The following is a 16,601-nucleotide window of genomic DNA, read 5'->3' on the forward strand; positions in this document are numbered from 1 at the left end:
TGACCTGTCTACCCCCGATTACGGTCGACACGAAACTCAGGGCCTGCCAGGCCTGGGGAGAGGGTAGGGTTGGTTGGCAGTCCAAACAGCAGGTCCTATAGGTTCATCCCTGTCTCCGTGCCCAGCAGCTGTGCCTTGGGCTTGTGTTAGAGCCACGGAGGTCTCAGTTGCAGATCTCACTCCACTCTGGGGTTTCCGTCCTCCCAGCTCCGGGTCGGTCGGGTCCAAATGGACTCGGACGGCGGGATCAAGCCTCTAGGAAGCCCAGCCCTGCCCAGGCCCCTAGGACAACTGAGGATGATGAACCCATGATCCGGAGGGAGAGCAGAGAGCTGGATGGGACACTTGGTTCTGGACAAACAATTTTATTTTAGGTAATGCGTCTATACACTGTACATTCAGTCACTGTGGTATATAAGCATAGCTATTTTCATACATAATCTCATAAAGTCCTTTATTTTACAATATTATCTGTTTCGGGGGCGAGGGGAGCTGTGGAAATGGGGGAGGGAACGGGTTGAAGGACTAACAAGGAACACAGCGAAATCGATAAATATGCCAAGCTTTTTCTCATTTTTTTTAAATCAGGCATTTATAAACAAGAAAGCATACATTAATTACATAAAAATAGTTCTAGAAGAGTAGAGTAAGTCATAATATTGTCATTAGCAGCAGCATAGGAGAAAACAGGATAACAAAAATGTGCTGAAATGCTATCGGCTATTATAAATGGATAGATTTTTTTTCCTCAATTGAAAAAATGTCACATGAATTCTTTGATTAAAAAACAAACAAAACCTCCCTCTAAAACATGTCAACTGGTGAGGTTGGGGGATTAGGTGTGGGGGACGGGACTGTGGGGGCTAGACGGAGAGAGGAGTAGGAAGGGGAGTTGGGCCGGATGGGCGGGGGGGGGGGGGGGGGCACTCAACCTTTTATAAGAAAACGTTTTACAATGAAAATAAGAACCCAAAATGCAAAAATGGAGAAAGTTAACCCACGTTGAAAACTTGCAAAAAACTTTTTTCTTTTTTTTTTCTCTTTTTTCCTAACAGACAGCAAAGATTTTTCTTCGTTAAAAACACAACTCGGAGAAAACAAGACAACCTACCGGGTAAGAAAAAGTTTCTGAAAGAGTAACAACCATATACACGTATAATACAACGGTGTAAAATGAAAAAAAAAAGTATTTACATTTTATCTTTTTTTTCTTTTTTTTACATTGGCTAGTTCTGTTTGAAAAGCAGAATATTATGTGCACTAGTTAGCTGCTCCATAGATATGAATGTTATTGCTGTTGGTTTTTCCCTTCGTTAAGCCTTCTTTCAGTATAGAAACATTGAGTAATTAAACGGATACACAATTATCTAGGGAATATAGTTTAAGTACAGGGAGAGTCAACAGCTGGGAAGACCCCTCTTCTCCCTTTAACTTCCTAAAGGAGACGGAGCCCGGTGCCCACCTGACCACGATGCCAGGCCATGGGATCCCCCCGGCCCCTGTCCAAGCTGAATCACACAGAGAAATTGGGGCTGGGGGGGAGGACTGGGGCCAGAGCCCCAGTCCCATCTGTCCCCGAGATCCTCCTGGATCCAAAACGAGCGGGCGATAAAAACCACGACAAAGGGGCCGGGGGCGGCAGGGAGAGTCCTCTAAAGGTCACAAACAGCTAGGTGGTGGGTTTTTTTGTAGTTTTTTTTTTTTGCTCACACAAACACTTATGAAAAATGAACTGAGAAACAACATGATAACGAGCTGCTGGTGAAGAAAATTTGTTCCCGTGCTTTGTTCACATGGTTCAGCGTCGTTTGGGAAGGACTGCTTTGGTCTTACTCTCGCTCTCTGATCTTGGCGCTGCCTCCCGCCCCCCACCCCCGCCATCCCTGCGGGCTTTGAGTGGCCCAGCCAGCCCCGGGATAGCCAGCACGACCCTGACCGGTGACCAGCTGCTCCCAAGCCAAGACCCCGAACCTCCACCCTTCCCTTTCCCCAATTGTCCAGGTGGAGGGGTGCCTCTCTGGGGAACTATCCCCCCACCTTCACACGCACACAACCCTCCCCCTCGACCAGCCCCTAAATCTGCCCGTCCCGTGAGGCAGAGACCAGCCGCCCGCTCAGCCCGGCCCCGCCTTCGGAAGCCGACTCCAGGAAACAGCTGCTCAGGGTTCTTGCTGTGATTTCTCGACTTGGCAATAGAGCACAGCCTCAAGGAAATACGCAGACGCGCTCAAAAAGCTCGGCTCAAACTATATAACTTAAGAGTTTCCCTTGAAGAGATGGCGGAAATAGACAGATCTGGAAAGCGTAAGGTTGAAGACGGTATTCTGCTTCTCGCATTAACAAAATAAACCCTTTAACACGCACAATAATAATGCCCATTAACAAATATACGTACGGCAGAGATTTTAAACTCCATGCATATGAATGTCATAACTGCAAAAGAAAAACATACAAAGAAGCAAAAAACAAAACCCCTACATAAAACGCTGCATAAACATCATCAATGTTTCTTTTGCATTGCACTTTCGAAGGAAGAGGAGATCGAAAACAGGAACTGAGTCCCCGTCACAAAACAAGGTCAAAACCCCGGAAAAGGAATTTTTCACCTAATTTCAATTGGCATGACAGTTTAGAGTTGTGGCTTCACCCAGCAGCTGTGTCAATAATTTCTTTTCGCTTTCTATACCTCCAAAGAGTCATCTGTTAATGCTCACAGCCACCGGGGCCGTTGGGATGGAGTTGATGGTGTGGATGAAGTCTTGGGGCTTCTGCGGAAATGGATACTCTCATTTTAGGGTGGGCGGCCCATCTTTGGCCTCCCGAGAAACTGCGGGCCATTTGGGGTGTGGGGCGACAGCTCACAATTTTGCATAAAACCGTTGAAAGTCTGTGAGATTATCTGGAATCGATGCCCGCGGCCCTGTCGGGTTCGCGGCCGGTGGAAGGCCCACGCCTCAGCCCTCCTCAGAGGTCAGACGCTCAGACAGGCACCAGGATACCAGTGGGCCCAAGTCTGAGCGTCTCTCAAGTATTGACACTAAAAGGGGCGATCTCTTCCAGAGACAGCTGGGGTGTGGGACCACTGAGTGGGTGGTAGGGGGAGAGGATGTCAATGAGGTGCGGTTATGGAAACAAAAACTAGAGAAGAGCCGGGGCTGGGTGGGAGGTGAGAGGGGATCCTACATTTTTGTTTCAATGCTACAGCCTGAACCCCAAAAATGAAGGTTGAGATTCCTGTTGAACTGAAAGATGTAGCCTTGATTCACAGCAGCGGGTGCTCAGGTGAGGGGAGGGATGTGTGTGTGTGTGTGTGTGCGCGCGTGCGAGCACACACACATGCACACACGGAGGGGATATGAGAGGGAGAATGGTATATTCAACCAGCACAGTACTTCGACACCTCTGAACGAGTGGTAAATACTGTTTTTAAGACAAAGATGAAACGAAAGAGAATTCTCCAGAAAGCCGCAGGTGAAACGAAAAGATTTCCGAATGACTTCAAATGGCGTTTTCTTGTTGTCCATCTTTCAACCAACTCAACAGTTCATTCTTCTGTTTGCTTTCCAGCCGAAGTGCTGCTGGGGGCAGAGTTTGTGAGCACATCAGCTTTTCAATATGGCCTGATTGAGAGAGGGAAGTCGGTAAGGCTTGACGATTGTTGCAGCTCACCTCTCTCAAATGTCCCCTCTTCTTTCCCGTGGCGACACAGGAAAACTGGGCATTTATCACTTTTTACAAAAAGAGAGGGAACGAGAGAGCAAGAGAGTGAGAGAAAGGGGGGGAAGAGAGGGTGAGAGGGAAAGAGGAAGAGAGGGAGAAAAGGAGAGAGGGAGACAGAAAGAGAGAGAGAGAGAGACACTCTGAAAAAGCCCACGGAAATTTCTCCCAGAGAGGTCCGTGAGAGGGTTTAACTGCGATGGCTTCTGACTCCCTGTGGAAGGAGAGTCTTGGAACGGAACGGAGTTCTCAGGGGGCCTCCCCAGGAACCCCAGAGCCGGGTGTAACAAGTCCTTAAAAATTGTGCATCAAGTGTTTTGGGAAAGTTCACGATATTTAAAAAAAAAAAAGAAGAAAAAAAAATAAAAAAAAATAAAACCTTGCTAATTTTGTTTCGTTCCAAGTCTTTACGGTCGTTTTAAATAGCTTATAAACAAGAAGTTTGAATTCCGACGGGTCCCGGCGGGAAGGACGGCAGAAAAGCAAAGTCCTGGGGGCCGCCGGCTTCTGCGCCCTTGGCTGGGCTGGAGATGCATGGCTCGAGTTTGGCCAGCAGAAAATTTGGCTGTGGACTCCAAAAGGGTGGAGATTCGAAACACTTGGGGCCAGGGAGTGGGGGAGAGGGGGAGAGGGGGAGTGGGGAGGGGAGGGGTCGCAGGCACAGGAAGATGTTGTGCTATGTGGATTCAGGGGCGGGGCAGGGGAGAAACAAAACCCAAAAAAGAGGCGAAATTCAGTGCTTCTGTCTCAGAGAGGAACACCTGCCCTCCAGCTCTTGACCAAGTCTCCTTTTCCATGGGGTGCACCTCTGCCTCCCGTCCCCTTCCCCGCCGGTGCCCCAAGGCACCGGTGAGCACATTCCCTCCCTCACTGGACCTGGGAGGGCAGGGTTCGGGACGTGGAGAGATAATGTGACTTGGCCGTTTTGGATTTCAGTTTCCCAGGTTGTGTGTGCTTTGGCCGTCCGTCTGACTGCCCGATTTAGACCACAGCTGCTCCTGAAGTTCCTTGACAACTTTCTCCAAGTGCTCCCGAGCCTCCCGCTCCCGCAGCAGATCGGCTCGGAGCTGCTCCCTGTCGGCTTCTGCGTGCTGCAGCTTCACCTGGAGGTCCTCGATCTGAAAGCCAAGGAGACGGAGGTTAGCACGGCCCAGGCCTGTGGAGCCCAACCAGAGGCTCGATGCCCCAACTCCGACCATGGCCGATGGGGTCTGGGCTGCCCCTTATGGGGCTAAGGGAGGAACCACTGGGATGGGAGCTGTGGACTTTGGGAGAGAGCCCCAGGTGTCACATACAGCCAGTGGTCGAAGCTACAGGGCCTAATCCTGGGGAAGGACGGGCTGCCAAGCAGGACCGCCCTGCTCAATCCTCCCCATCTGGGGCCCGGCATTCGGGGGATGGGAGGAGAAAGGAAGTCGTCTTTCCTTCTGCAAAATGGAGAGGGCTTGGCCCCAAGAAAGGGGAGAGTCATGCGGCCAGGCCAATCAGGAACAGGATGGGGACAGGAAGCGAGTCTGGCCGCCCCGGGCACACGGTCAATGGCTGCTGGGGGCCCGTTGGCACCGGGCAGCCGATGGCACAGGGCAGCCGAGAGGGTGCGAATCTGTCCTGGCCTCGCCCTTCAAGTGACAGGAACCTCGAGGGGCCCCACATTTCTGAACGGACATGGGCTCACTGCCTGTGTGTTCTACTTCAAATCAGGCTCCTGGTGCACCTGAGGCCTGGGAAGGGCTCCTACCAGCCGCTGAGGGTTGTCTGTGAGCTCCTTGAGGGCAGGGACTTTGCCTTAGCCTTTCCTAAGCACCTTGCCTGGAGTGGATAGAGCATGGGCCCAGGAGTCAGAAGGACCTGGGTTCTAAGCCCGGCTCCACAACTTGCCTGATGTGGGACCTTGGGCAAGTCATTTCACTTCTCTGAGCCTCAGTTACCTCATCTGGAAAATGAAGATTGAGACTGTGAGTCCCACGTGGAACAGGGACTGTGTCCAACCTGATTTGCTTCTATACACCCCAACTCTTCGTATAGTGCCTTGAGCATAACAAGCACTTAGCAAATACCATAATAATAATAATGATAATAATAATCCTGCTCTGGCACCAAGTCAAGAGGTCCATCCACAGGCTACTCTTTCCAGGGCCCGAATGAGCTCTGAGTGGATGCTCCGTGTGGAGACTGAGGTCTGGCGGGGGCCGACCACCTGTGCCAACAAAGACACAGCTCTAGGATGTGGCCCAGGTCAGGGGCACTCAGAGGGCTCCCAGCTACAGCTGGGAAAATGAAACATCTCGGGCTCCCAGGCCTCTCTATGTCCCCCCGACCCTTGGGGTGACTGATTTGATGCCAATCCTTAGTCAGAAACCTGCAACAAACCGCTGGAGGGTGGGGCAGGGTGTGTGTGTCTGCGGGGATGGCGGTGGAGAGACACAGGCGGGGCAAGTTCAAACATCAACAAAGACTTCCTGTGTATACTAGGAGAATGGCAGAGCCAACAGCACTAGGCTGAGGCTTGACTGCCATCATCATCCTTTCTGAAGCTGCAGGGATGTGGTGAGGGAACTGAAAGTCTTGAGGGCAGAGAGCTTTGCACCAGAATCACCGGGGTCACCAGGGCACCTGCCCACCTGCCACAGAGAACCAAGCTGTGGAGCCGGCACCCTCCAGCCCGCCTTGTCTGCGTTCGGTGTGGAAGCGAGCAGCCGGGAACGCCTGGAGCCCAGCATGGCTCTCGCCCTCGCTCTGTTTAGTCTGGACACCTCTTATCGGCGAGACATCCCGTGATGCGAGAGGAAGCCCACATCATTTCCTGTTTCTACACCCCTGGCTGGCCGGGCCACAGACACCAGCAGGTCCCCTCCCTTCCCGGCAGCGCCTGGGAGTTTCAGAAGGCCTCTCTCTCTCTCTTTGAAGAGAGCCGTGGGCTGCACGGGTGGACCCTGCTGCTGGGGACGGACTTCCCTGGCTGTGCCGAGGAGAGCCAAGGGAAGGGCGGAGAGGGAAGCGACCTAGCAGCCGTGGGCGTGGTGCTGAGCTAGGGCCACACTAGCTTTGTGGGAAGCAGCGTGACTTAATGGATAGAGCTCGGCCCTGAGAGTCAGGAGGACCTGGGTTCTAACCCCGGCTCTGTCACATGTCTGCTGTGTGACCCTGGGCAAGTCACTTCACTACCCTGGGCCTCAGTCACCTCATCTGTTAAATCCGGATTGAGTGTAAGCCCCATGTGGGACAGGGACTGTGTCCAACCTGATTACCTTGTATCTACTTCAGTGCTTAGAAAAGTGCTTGGCAAATAGTAAGCACTTAACAAGTACCATAGTCATTGTTATTAATAATAATAAGCCCTTGAAACCGCTCTAGATGAATAGGCGGTCCACCGTGCCCACCCTCTGGTCCTCCTGCCGCCTCGCCTCACCTGGGCTGAGTATTTGGCCCGTAGCCGGCCCGCTTCGCAGCCTTTGTCGCACACCCGGATCTGCCGGGCCTGCTCGAGCTCCCGCTTTAGCCGGATCCGCGACTCATTGGCTTCTTTCATCTTCTTCTCGTTCTCCGCACGCAGCCGCTCGATCTCTTTCCGCAAGTTGCGCTTGGCCTCTGTGGCCTCCCGGAGCTTCTCCTTCTTGGCCACCCGCAGGAACTCCAGCTCCTGGGCCAGGGAGAGAGAGGGGCTGTCACTTCCCGCAGGGGACCCCCAGGGTGAGTGGCAGGGGTGCAGAGCCGGGGCCCGAAGCGGCCAAGTGATGGTGATCCTCGATGGCGGAGTTGAGGAGATGGGCAGCAGGGAACTGTGCTGCCACTGTTTTGGGGTGGGCAGGCCCTGAAGGAGCTGGGGGTGGAACTGGGCGGGGGAGTCCAGCGGCCCACCTTGCTCGGAGTCCCCCTTCCTCCCCATGGGAGGAACCAGGTCCCGGCCCACACCTGTTCCTGGGTGGGATCCCAGCGGGTGACGAGGGTTTCGAACCCAACCAGGGTGGTCAGGTAAGAGGGACTCAGCAGGCTGCCCAGCCCCAAAGCCCCTCAGTGGTGCCAGGCTCCGGCCCAGCCCTTCCAGGAAGCTGACTGCACGTCAACTGCCCTGAGAGGCCCGCTCCCTTCGAGCCTGCCAAATGGGCCTGATTCACGGCCGGGGAAAGTTAACTCAATTACGGAGCTCTCGCTGGCTTAGCAACAAACCCCTGGAGGAAAGGGAAGATTTATTTTCCTTCCTCCAAAGAAGCGGGATGGAGTGGGAGAGGTTTCCAACTTCCAGCAGAGCCCATCCTTCCCGATCGGGGGTGCTGGAGGAGGTAGGCATTGGGAAGGAGGAGGGGTGGTAAGAAAGGCACACCTCTCCCTCAGCACAAGCAGTTGCGCCGCCCACCCAGGGTTGTCGGAAAGCCCGGAGAGTCCTGCTGCGGCCGGAACAACGCTTTTCCTCCTCCCCTTCCTTCCCTCCAGGCCGTGAGGGCCCACTTTGGCACTGATCAGGAGAGGGGCGGGAAGCCCAGAGGATTAGGACAGACGGGCCTTGAGGGTTCATGGGCCGAGACCCCATCCTGGTTCTGACCCTCTCAGAGCTGGTCGGGCTCTGGAACGAGGGAGCCTAGGAGTCTAGGCTGGACAGTTGCAGTGGACAGTGGCCTCTCCTCGGATACTGCCCTGGCATTGCCCCACCCCCAGCCCTTTCCTTCCAAAGAGGCTCTGGCGAAGGAAATCCCTGCAGCCAAGGCCTGGGGATCCCCCTTCCCTTTCTTCAGTTTCCCTGCCTGTCTGCCTGGCCTGTTAGCTCAACCCACCACATGCAAGTCACGCTTTTCCCTTCCTGTTCTCCCACAGTCCAGCGGGCTCCCTCGCCCTTGGCCAAAATGGCAGAAGTGCTCAGCCTGTAGCTCTCCCCTCCGAAATCAAACCTTCCCTTTCCTTCTCTGGCCACGAACCCTAGGATGCCTTGCTGGGGTACATCAGGTGGGCATGCACGTGTGAGGACTTAATGGTCACACAACAGGGCTCTCTGGCCTGGAAAGAACCTAGTGACTTTTCTCAAGGTCCAGAAGTACGGTTATGGCTCAGGACAGACTGGCGAGACAAATTGACTCCACTCTGAATAATCAATCAATCAGTGGTATTTACAAGCGCTTACTGTGTGCAGAGCACTGCTCTGAGCGCTTCGGAGAGTACAGTCGAACGGAGTTGGTAGACACATTCCCTGCCCACAACATGCTTACAGTCTAGAGGACTGATGAAAAGGCTGCGCTGTCTCCTCACCATGGATGAAAACCAGCTCATTTCTGAAGCCAGTTTCAGTGCTAGTCCCTTTAGACTGTAAACTTGTGGGCAGGGAATGTGTGTTATGTTGTTATACTGTACTCTCCCAAGCGCTTCATACAGTGCTCTGCATACGGTAAGCGCTCAATAAATACAAATGAATGAATTCTCCCATGACCTCCTGCTAGGGGACAGGGAAAGAAAAAAGGGAGAGGCTCGACACAAAGCAGCAGACCCCAGGGTAGATGACACTTGTGTTGGCAAAAACACAACTTCAGCATCAAACTGATCTAATGCCAATAAGAAGGAGCACGGCTATAGACGGTGTCTGTGGGCGCCGAAGGGCCAGCCTGCCCCGAGATCCCCAAACGTACCCCTGCTCTGGATCCCCTCTGAGATAAGCTCGGTGGTCCTGGGGACCTATTACAGAGTACCTGAGCACATGTTTCACACAGTTTGTCAGAGAGATGGTGGGTGGCCAGGCAAGTACACCCTCAATTACCCCACCTTCTACTGAAGCAGCTGGTCACGCATTTCTCCAGGCTGGGGTCCCCCAGGCTTCTGAATACTGTAAGCGCTTAATAAATACTATTTTTACTACTGCAACTCCTCATTTGTCCCCTTAAGCCCACTCCTCCTCATTTTCCCATCTCATTCATTCATTCATTCAATTGTATTTATTGAGCACTTACCGTGTGCTGAGCACCATGCTAAGTGCTTGGGAGAATGCAACAGTTGCTGGGTAGGGACTGTCTCTGTTGCCGAATTGTACTTTCCAAGCGCTTAGTAAAGTGCTCGGCACACAGTAAGCACTCAATATGACAATGAATGAATGAATATAACAATAAACAGACGCAATCTGTAACACAACCAACCTCCCGAAGCCCACAAGCTTGGGAGTCATCCTCATCTCCTCAACGTCTTTCAATGCTCACAATGACTTTATGAAAATATTTTATATTGTACTCTTTCCCCTATCCCTACTTTATTTTAATGTCTTACCTCCCCCTGTAGACTCTAAACCCCTTGTGGACAGGGATCGTGTCTACCAACTCTGTTGTAAGGTTCTTTCCCAAGAGCTTTGTACAGTGCGCAGCACACAGTCAGCGCTCAATCAGTCCCCCGGCATGACAACTCCCAGATCCAGGCCTCTCCCCTCCTTAGCCAAATTGCAACCCCACCGATACCGGCTCAGGCCACGGACTGGAGATCAGCTCTCCGGACTCCCTGTCTTCAGTCTCCCCAATCCATACCTTTTCCTGCCGCCGCCGCCTCGATCACCTTCTTGATGATCTTGGCTCGGTCCACATCTCTGCACTCCTCCAAACCCCACCTGGCTTGGTGTGCCCCTTGGCATCAAGTGACAACTTAAGAGAAGATGCATGGCCTGGTGGATACAGCACAGGCCTGAGTTCTAATCCCAGCTCCGCTACTTGTCGGCTGTGAGGCCTTGCGCAAGTCACTTCACTTCTATGGCCCTCAGTTCCCTCATCTGTAAAATGGGGATTGAGACTGTGAGCCCACTGTGGGACAGGGAGTGTGTCCAATCCTATTTGCTTGTATCCTCCCCGGCACTTAGTACAGTGCCTGGCACACAGTGAGCGCTACAAATACTACAATTATTGTTATTAACTCCCCGTCATTGGCTCCAGGGCTCTCCACCGACTCACCGTACCTGACCTCCCTGCTCTCTTCACCTGCTCCTTTCCAACCTGCTCTCTTTGCTCCCCCCAAGGCAGCCTTCTAACTGTAGCTCGTTCTCTGCTCTCCCGCCTCCGTCCCTCTCGCCCAGGCTGTGGTCCCGGTCTAAGGCTCTGCCCAAATCCGACTGACCACGTTCAAAGCTCTCTTAAACACATCGCCTCCTCCCCTGATGGGTCTTCACGCTTCATCCCGAGCTCCCTGAGTCGGATCGAACCATCGGCCATCTCTCGCACTCCTTGCACTGGAGTGTGAGATGGTCCTTATGGCCAAAGGATGTGCTTCTTGTACAAAATGTTTTTGACTGGTATTTCCCAAATGTCTATTACAGTGCACAGCACCAAATGGGTGCTCAATGAATACTAGTCAGTTGATCGTATTGAGTGGGTACCTTGTACAGAACACTGTACTAAGCGCTTGGGAGAGTACAACATAACAGACACACATTCCCTGCCCACATGAGCTTACAGTCTAGAGGGGGAGACAGACATTGACATAAATAAATACTACTAGACTACTACTGCCTTTACTACTACTATTACTCCTCCTCCTGCTCTGGGCTTAGCTGCCAAGTGACGGGAAGAGTCAGGGTGCCCCCCTTGACTGCCCAAAGCCCTGGGACCAGGCCAGAAGTCTGAACTCGAGGACTGCAGCTTCCCTAACTACCCCTATGAGCTGGGAGCCCCAGATGGCAAGCCACCGAGTCAGGGTGCCAACTGGCAGTGCCCTTGGTGACAGCCACAGGGGATCAGAGGCCCGGAAGGGATCTAGGAAGCAGGGGTAGCGGGGCAGACCCAGGCCCCGCTCTACCGTCTCCAGCCTATTACCTGATGCAGGCTTCTCTTGGCCTGCAAGGCAGCATTCAATTTCTCCTCCTGTTTCACTCTCATCTTAACCACTTCGTGCAGAAATTTCTCTTTGGCTTCCTTGGTGTCCAGGCCGCTGTCCAGAGCCTGCCGGAGGTGCTCCAGTTCGGCCTCCAAGCCGCTGCTGTGGGGTTCGGTGTGGGCGGCTGCCTCGAAGGCAGTGCTGGCCGGGGCGGGGGCCGGCATTCCCGGCGAGCTCATGTCCTTGGCGGAGCTGGATGAGGTAAAGGATGGAGAAGAGAGCGAGGACAGGGAGGAGGTGACTAAAATAAAACAAAAACAAAAACAAACAAAAGAACTAAAGTTAAAAAAAACTGCCCTTAGGTTCACGGCAACGGAACTTAAAATGGGATGGGTCCCCTTTAAATGAAGAACTTGTGGAAGAGAGGGAGAGAGAGATAGACAGTCAAAGCAAACAAAACATTGGATAGGTGACCCAACGTGGAAATGCACAACTCTCCAAGTGCACCAGCCTCGACTGGCCAGGAGATGACGGGGGCCGGGGGTCACCCTAGTCTTGCTCACAGAATCCCTGGCCCCGGGGCCACCAAACCCCCCGTGCCAGCACGGAGCCTCCATGGGTTCTTCCGAATGGCATGGTCTGTAGGGATGGCTGCCCACACCCATGGCCACCCCCCGAGGTATGCTGGTCAGCAGGCGGCCCAGGACACTGGGAGGATGTGGAGCCCGGATCCGGGGTCTGGGCCACCGCCCGGCTGCAGGGTGGGTCACTCGAAACCGGGCCCCTCACAGGTCCTCGAAGAGAGTAACTATCACTTTCGGCTTAGAAAAAGAGGAAAGTCGACTCACACTTACATTCCTCTCTGCTTTCGACTTCAACCTCTGCCTCGGAATCCTTGTCATCTTCAGCGGGGGCAGCGGGGGCCAGCGGGTCGGGGATTCCTGGGTTTTCTGCGGGCGGCTTGCGTTTCCGGGGCTGGGTGGGGCTGCTGAGGGGCTCGCTGGCCCGGGACAGGACGGTGGAACAAGGCGGACGACTTCCAATCTTCTGATGGGCAGGAGGGGCGAGGGCAACGTTGGGTGCCACAGCACTCTCAAAGCTTTTATATGAGTAAAAACTGGGGGAGGGAGAGACAGGGGTCAGTCCCATGGCCTGATTTAAACAGTCAAAATAGAGGCGGCAGCGGGGGGTGGGTCAGGGAATCACGAGTCCTGGGTGCTACTCCCAGCTCGGCCTCTGGCCAGCCGTGTAACCGTGGCCAACTCACTTAACCTCTTGTGGGCCTCAGTTTCCTCATCTGTAAGATACAGGAAGCAACTCCTTCCTCCCAGGGGTAGCCAAAATGAGGCAGTCGGTGTCACTGGAGAAGGATATGTGTCTACCGACTCTGTTGCATTGTACTTTCCCAAGCACTTAGTACAGTGCCCTGCAGACGGTCAGAGCTCAATAAATACCACTGACTGATCAAAGTGAACCGACTTCAGAAACAGGGAAGCCCCTTTGGGGGACAAATTTCAGGTGTTTTATTTATTACTGGTCTAGATTTTTCTTGGAAGAATTATTTCCAAGTGGTGGTTATTAGTTGGATTTCCATGCCTGCAGAGAGGGAAAGATCACTTAATCTCCAAGAGGTTTTATTTCCAAACTCCTCTCTCGGGTGAGTTGTGTTTTTTTTTTTTTAAACCGCTGCTTGGAAACATTAGTCTCTCATAACTGCTTTCTCCTAATTTTTATGGGAAGTTTCCTAATGATCCAGAATGGATGAGTGCTGGAAAAACAGCTGTTCTTTTGGAAAATCAGACGCTCAGGCAGTACCGAGATGCAATTCCAACCAGCCTCTATTCTGTGGTAAAATGACATCCTCCCTACCCCACGTCCATCAGTTATATTCCAAGAGGGAGGCCACGGGTATAGATAGATCCGTAATAATAATTATAATAATAATAATGATCATTCTGACATGTGTTAAGCATTAACTAGGTGCCAGGGCACTAGGGTGGATTCAAGCAAATCGGGTTGGACACAGTCCCTGTCCCACACTGGGCTCTCAGTCTCACTCCTCATTTTACAGATGAGGGAACTGAGGCATCGAGAGGTGAAGTGACCTGCCCAAGGTCACAAAGCAGACAAGTGGTAGAGCTGGGATGACCCATGACCTTCTGACTCCTAGGCTCATGCCCTATCACACTAGGCCATCCTGCTTCATAGGCCTCAGGACACCAGGACGATGTGTCCAAACAATGACTAAGAACCCCAGGCCCTTTTAAAGTTAGTTAAGCAATAGCCCAGGGTGGCAATGGGTGCCAAATGGTTCTCGATTTCTTTGCATCGCCACACTGGTCCCCGCTCTCAGAGATGGGCCAACCACTTGTGTCACCTTTGCTGTGGGCCACATCCCTAGGAAACCACACATTTCCTCAGTGGACCCACATTCTTACCTGCCATTTTCTTCTTCTTCCTCCCGAGTCAATGGGAGGGGGATTTCCAGGGGGAAGGATGGAGGTGGTGCCTCACCTGTCTCGGATGAGGGCTGGAAGGTGCGTGGAGAGCTCTTTTTCGCTTGTGGAAACGGCAGGGGACCATGGCCTGAAAGCAGAGAGGCGCTGACGGGGATGCACGCAACCGATGCTCTGTCGGGAAGACGAAAAGATTCAAGTCAAGTTGCCTAAATGGCCAGATGGGGTTTTTGGGGCAGGGGTGTGGGGACGGCCTTCCTGCCCCCTCCGAGGAGAATGAAGGAGAAGGGGATCAGGACTGGAGTGGGATGTTCACCCTAGACTCTTAAGATCACTGGGGGTAGGGAATGTGTCCATCATCTCTGTTACAATGTACTCTCCCAAGCATTTAGTATAGTGCTCTGCACACAGCAGGCACTCAATAAATACGACTGAGTCACGATCTGTGCTAGGTGTTGCCTGCCATCATGTGATAGAAAGACCATGAGTGGTGCCACAACGGGTCAGGCCATTGGTCCACCCAACCCAGGCTCTGTCTCCGATGGAGACAATGGGACGATTGGAGGAAGTTAGGGGCTGTGACCTTCCTGAACACTTAGGCTGGGGGGGTGCGACCAGGATCCTTGAACTTTGTGGAACACTCTGTCCAATGATGAGAAGTCCTTGCACCCCATCTCCCCGGCTGGGGTCACAGCAGGGAGCCGACTGCCTATCTCTTTAGAAGACAGGTATGAATTCTAGTCCAGTCACCTTATTCGATGAACTCGCCAGCGTCCGTAACCAACTGGACTGCTTGTCCTTCTCGGAAGAAGACGAAGAAGTAGAGGACGGTAGAGAGGAGTCATCTGTTTTGGATTTTTTAGAAACAGGGGGATCAGAGACGACCTGAAAGGCACAGGAAAAGAGGCCCCATTAGCACATTCACTCTCTTTCAGCCCAGGGTACAGTAAAGGAAAAATAAAATTTAACTCTAGGCGACCTCCTCCAAGGCAGTTTCCCATATTGCTCTAGCTTCACAACGCGGTGGTCCACAGAATCGACACAAAATTAAATACCACACTGGCCCCATTGAGTGATTAGAAAGAAAGGGTCAAGGTGGGAGACATTAAAAAAACAAAAGAGGCACCCGAAGAGCCAAAATGAAACAAATGTAAGTCATCTGGGCCGAACGGCAGAAACAACGTGTAATGTGTGTAAAAAGGTGAATTTTGTGCAGTTTATGAATTGGAAAGATTGTTGTAAATGAGAACAGAGCAGACTTTGTTATTTTATTTGTAATGGTTGTTATGCCGATGACTTCACTCCACCCCAGCTGCAGTGGATTCTGGGTAGACTGCCAAAATCCTGTTTCGCCTTTTCCATACGTGGCTCAGCTTGGCCTATAAATCACCCTCTTGCATTAAGAAGCCCGCTGGGAGACAAGACCGATCCTTTTCTCCTCTGAAGGATGAAACTCTTCCCTTCCGGGGACAGGGGAAGGGAATTGGTCAATCACTCTGTGGGGGAACGGGGGAAGAATGTTTAAACTCTGGTGGAGACGGTTTGGGGGATCCGCAAGAATCCTCCTTCTCCAGGACCGGTTTCTGGTCTGGGATGAAAACCAGTTCCTGTCTTCCTCACTTTCACCTCACGAAGTTCCAAACCCCAAGAGGGAACTAAAAGAAAAAAAAACATTCAAAAACCAGAGCCCCTATTCCTAGTTCTCCACCTAATGTAGTCCCAAGCACGTATAGGGAACTAAAAGAAAATCATTCAAAAACCAGAGCCCCCATCCCTATTTCTTTCCCAGCTAATTCTGCCAGTCAGAGCCCAGGCGATGTAAAGGAGGGAAAATACAATGGACAGGATTGCTTTCGAGACGGGCTCTTTTCACGGACAGCGAGAGCCTGGCGGACAAGCCCGGCTTGATCCAACTGGTATCTAGTTAATGCCAGTTAAGCTGGCGGCTGGCACCGCAAACAGGGCCAGGCCTCCCGGGTGGCCAGATACCCGCTGTGACAAGAGCCAACCGAGCCTGTGCCTCAGGCTCAGAGTTCTGAGGCAAGTTGGACGCCGAGGTGCTTCTCTCAGGAGAGCACGTGGGATTGAGTGACTTGGGGGCGTGGGGCCGGGAGCCCCAAATTAGCCTGTCCCAGGCGGGGCCGAACGCCACTGCCAACGGGTCGGCCGGGCTGCTTTCAACGCCAACTCAAGAGTCGCGAGAGCCGAGCCCTTACCCGTCACTGGGTCGGGGCATCTCGATGCCAAGGGAGCAGGGAGCACGGAGGAGACCTCTCCCCTCCCCCAGAGCAGCCGGACTACCGTACGCTGGGGAGAGGACTCCCCCTTCTCCTTTTCCAGAGATGCCGTCTGTGCGCGGCCAATGACCGCATCGGTAAGCTATTTGGCAAGAGCCTGCAGATCCCAGACTGAGCCACGGGGGATAGCAAGCGAGGGAGCGGGCTGGGGGTTGGGAGGGGTGGGGGCTGGGTGTTTCAAGAGGATATGGAGTGTGGAGGGAGGAGGGGGCTAGGATGAAAATGGCAACAGGTGGTAAGACTCAGCATGGAGATCATCAGGCACGGCCTCCTCCCCGCTCCGCCCTCCGTCCGTCCCCTCCCTCCCGCCCCCACCCATTTGGGAGAGGAACATTCTGTTCGGGCAGTCTCTCTGCCACTGCCA

General features: G+C 53.0%; 1 protein-coding gene across 1 annotated transcript in view; it reads right to left on the reverse strand.

Annotated features, from left to right (window-relative positions):
- Positions 1-906: 906 nt before the first annotated feature.
- Positions 907-16,601, reverse strand: part of SKI (SKI proto-oncogene) — a 188,866-nt gene continuing 173,171 nt past the window's right edge. Inside the window, exons 4-9 of the mRNA XM_038747310.1 lie at positions 14,691-14,825; positions 13,999-14,114; positions 12,333-12,601; positions 11,484-11,785; positions 7,127-7,357; positions 907-4,835 (exon numbers count right to left, since the gene is read on the reverse strand). Of these exons, the coding sequence (XP_038603238.1) occupies positions 4,650-4,835; positions 7,127-7,357; positions 11,484-11,785; positions 12,333-12,601; positions 13,999-14,114; positions 14,691-14,825 (1,239 nt within the window). The 3' untranslated portion in view covers positions 907-4,649. The remainder of the gene's footprint in view (positions 4,836-7,126; positions 7,358-11,483; positions 11,786-12,332; positions 12,602-13,998; positions 14,115-14,690; positions 14,826-16,601) is intronic.

The sequence above is a fragment of the Tachyglossus aculeatus genome, chromosome 5 (assembly GCF_015852505.1).
Source record: "Tachyglossus aculeatus isolate mTacAcu1 chromosome 5, mTacAcu1.pri, whole genome shotgun sequence".
In the NCBI taxonomy this organism is placed as follows: Eukaryota; Metazoa; Chordata; class Mammalia; order Monotremata; family Tachyglossidae; genus Tachyglossus; species Tachyglossus aculeatus.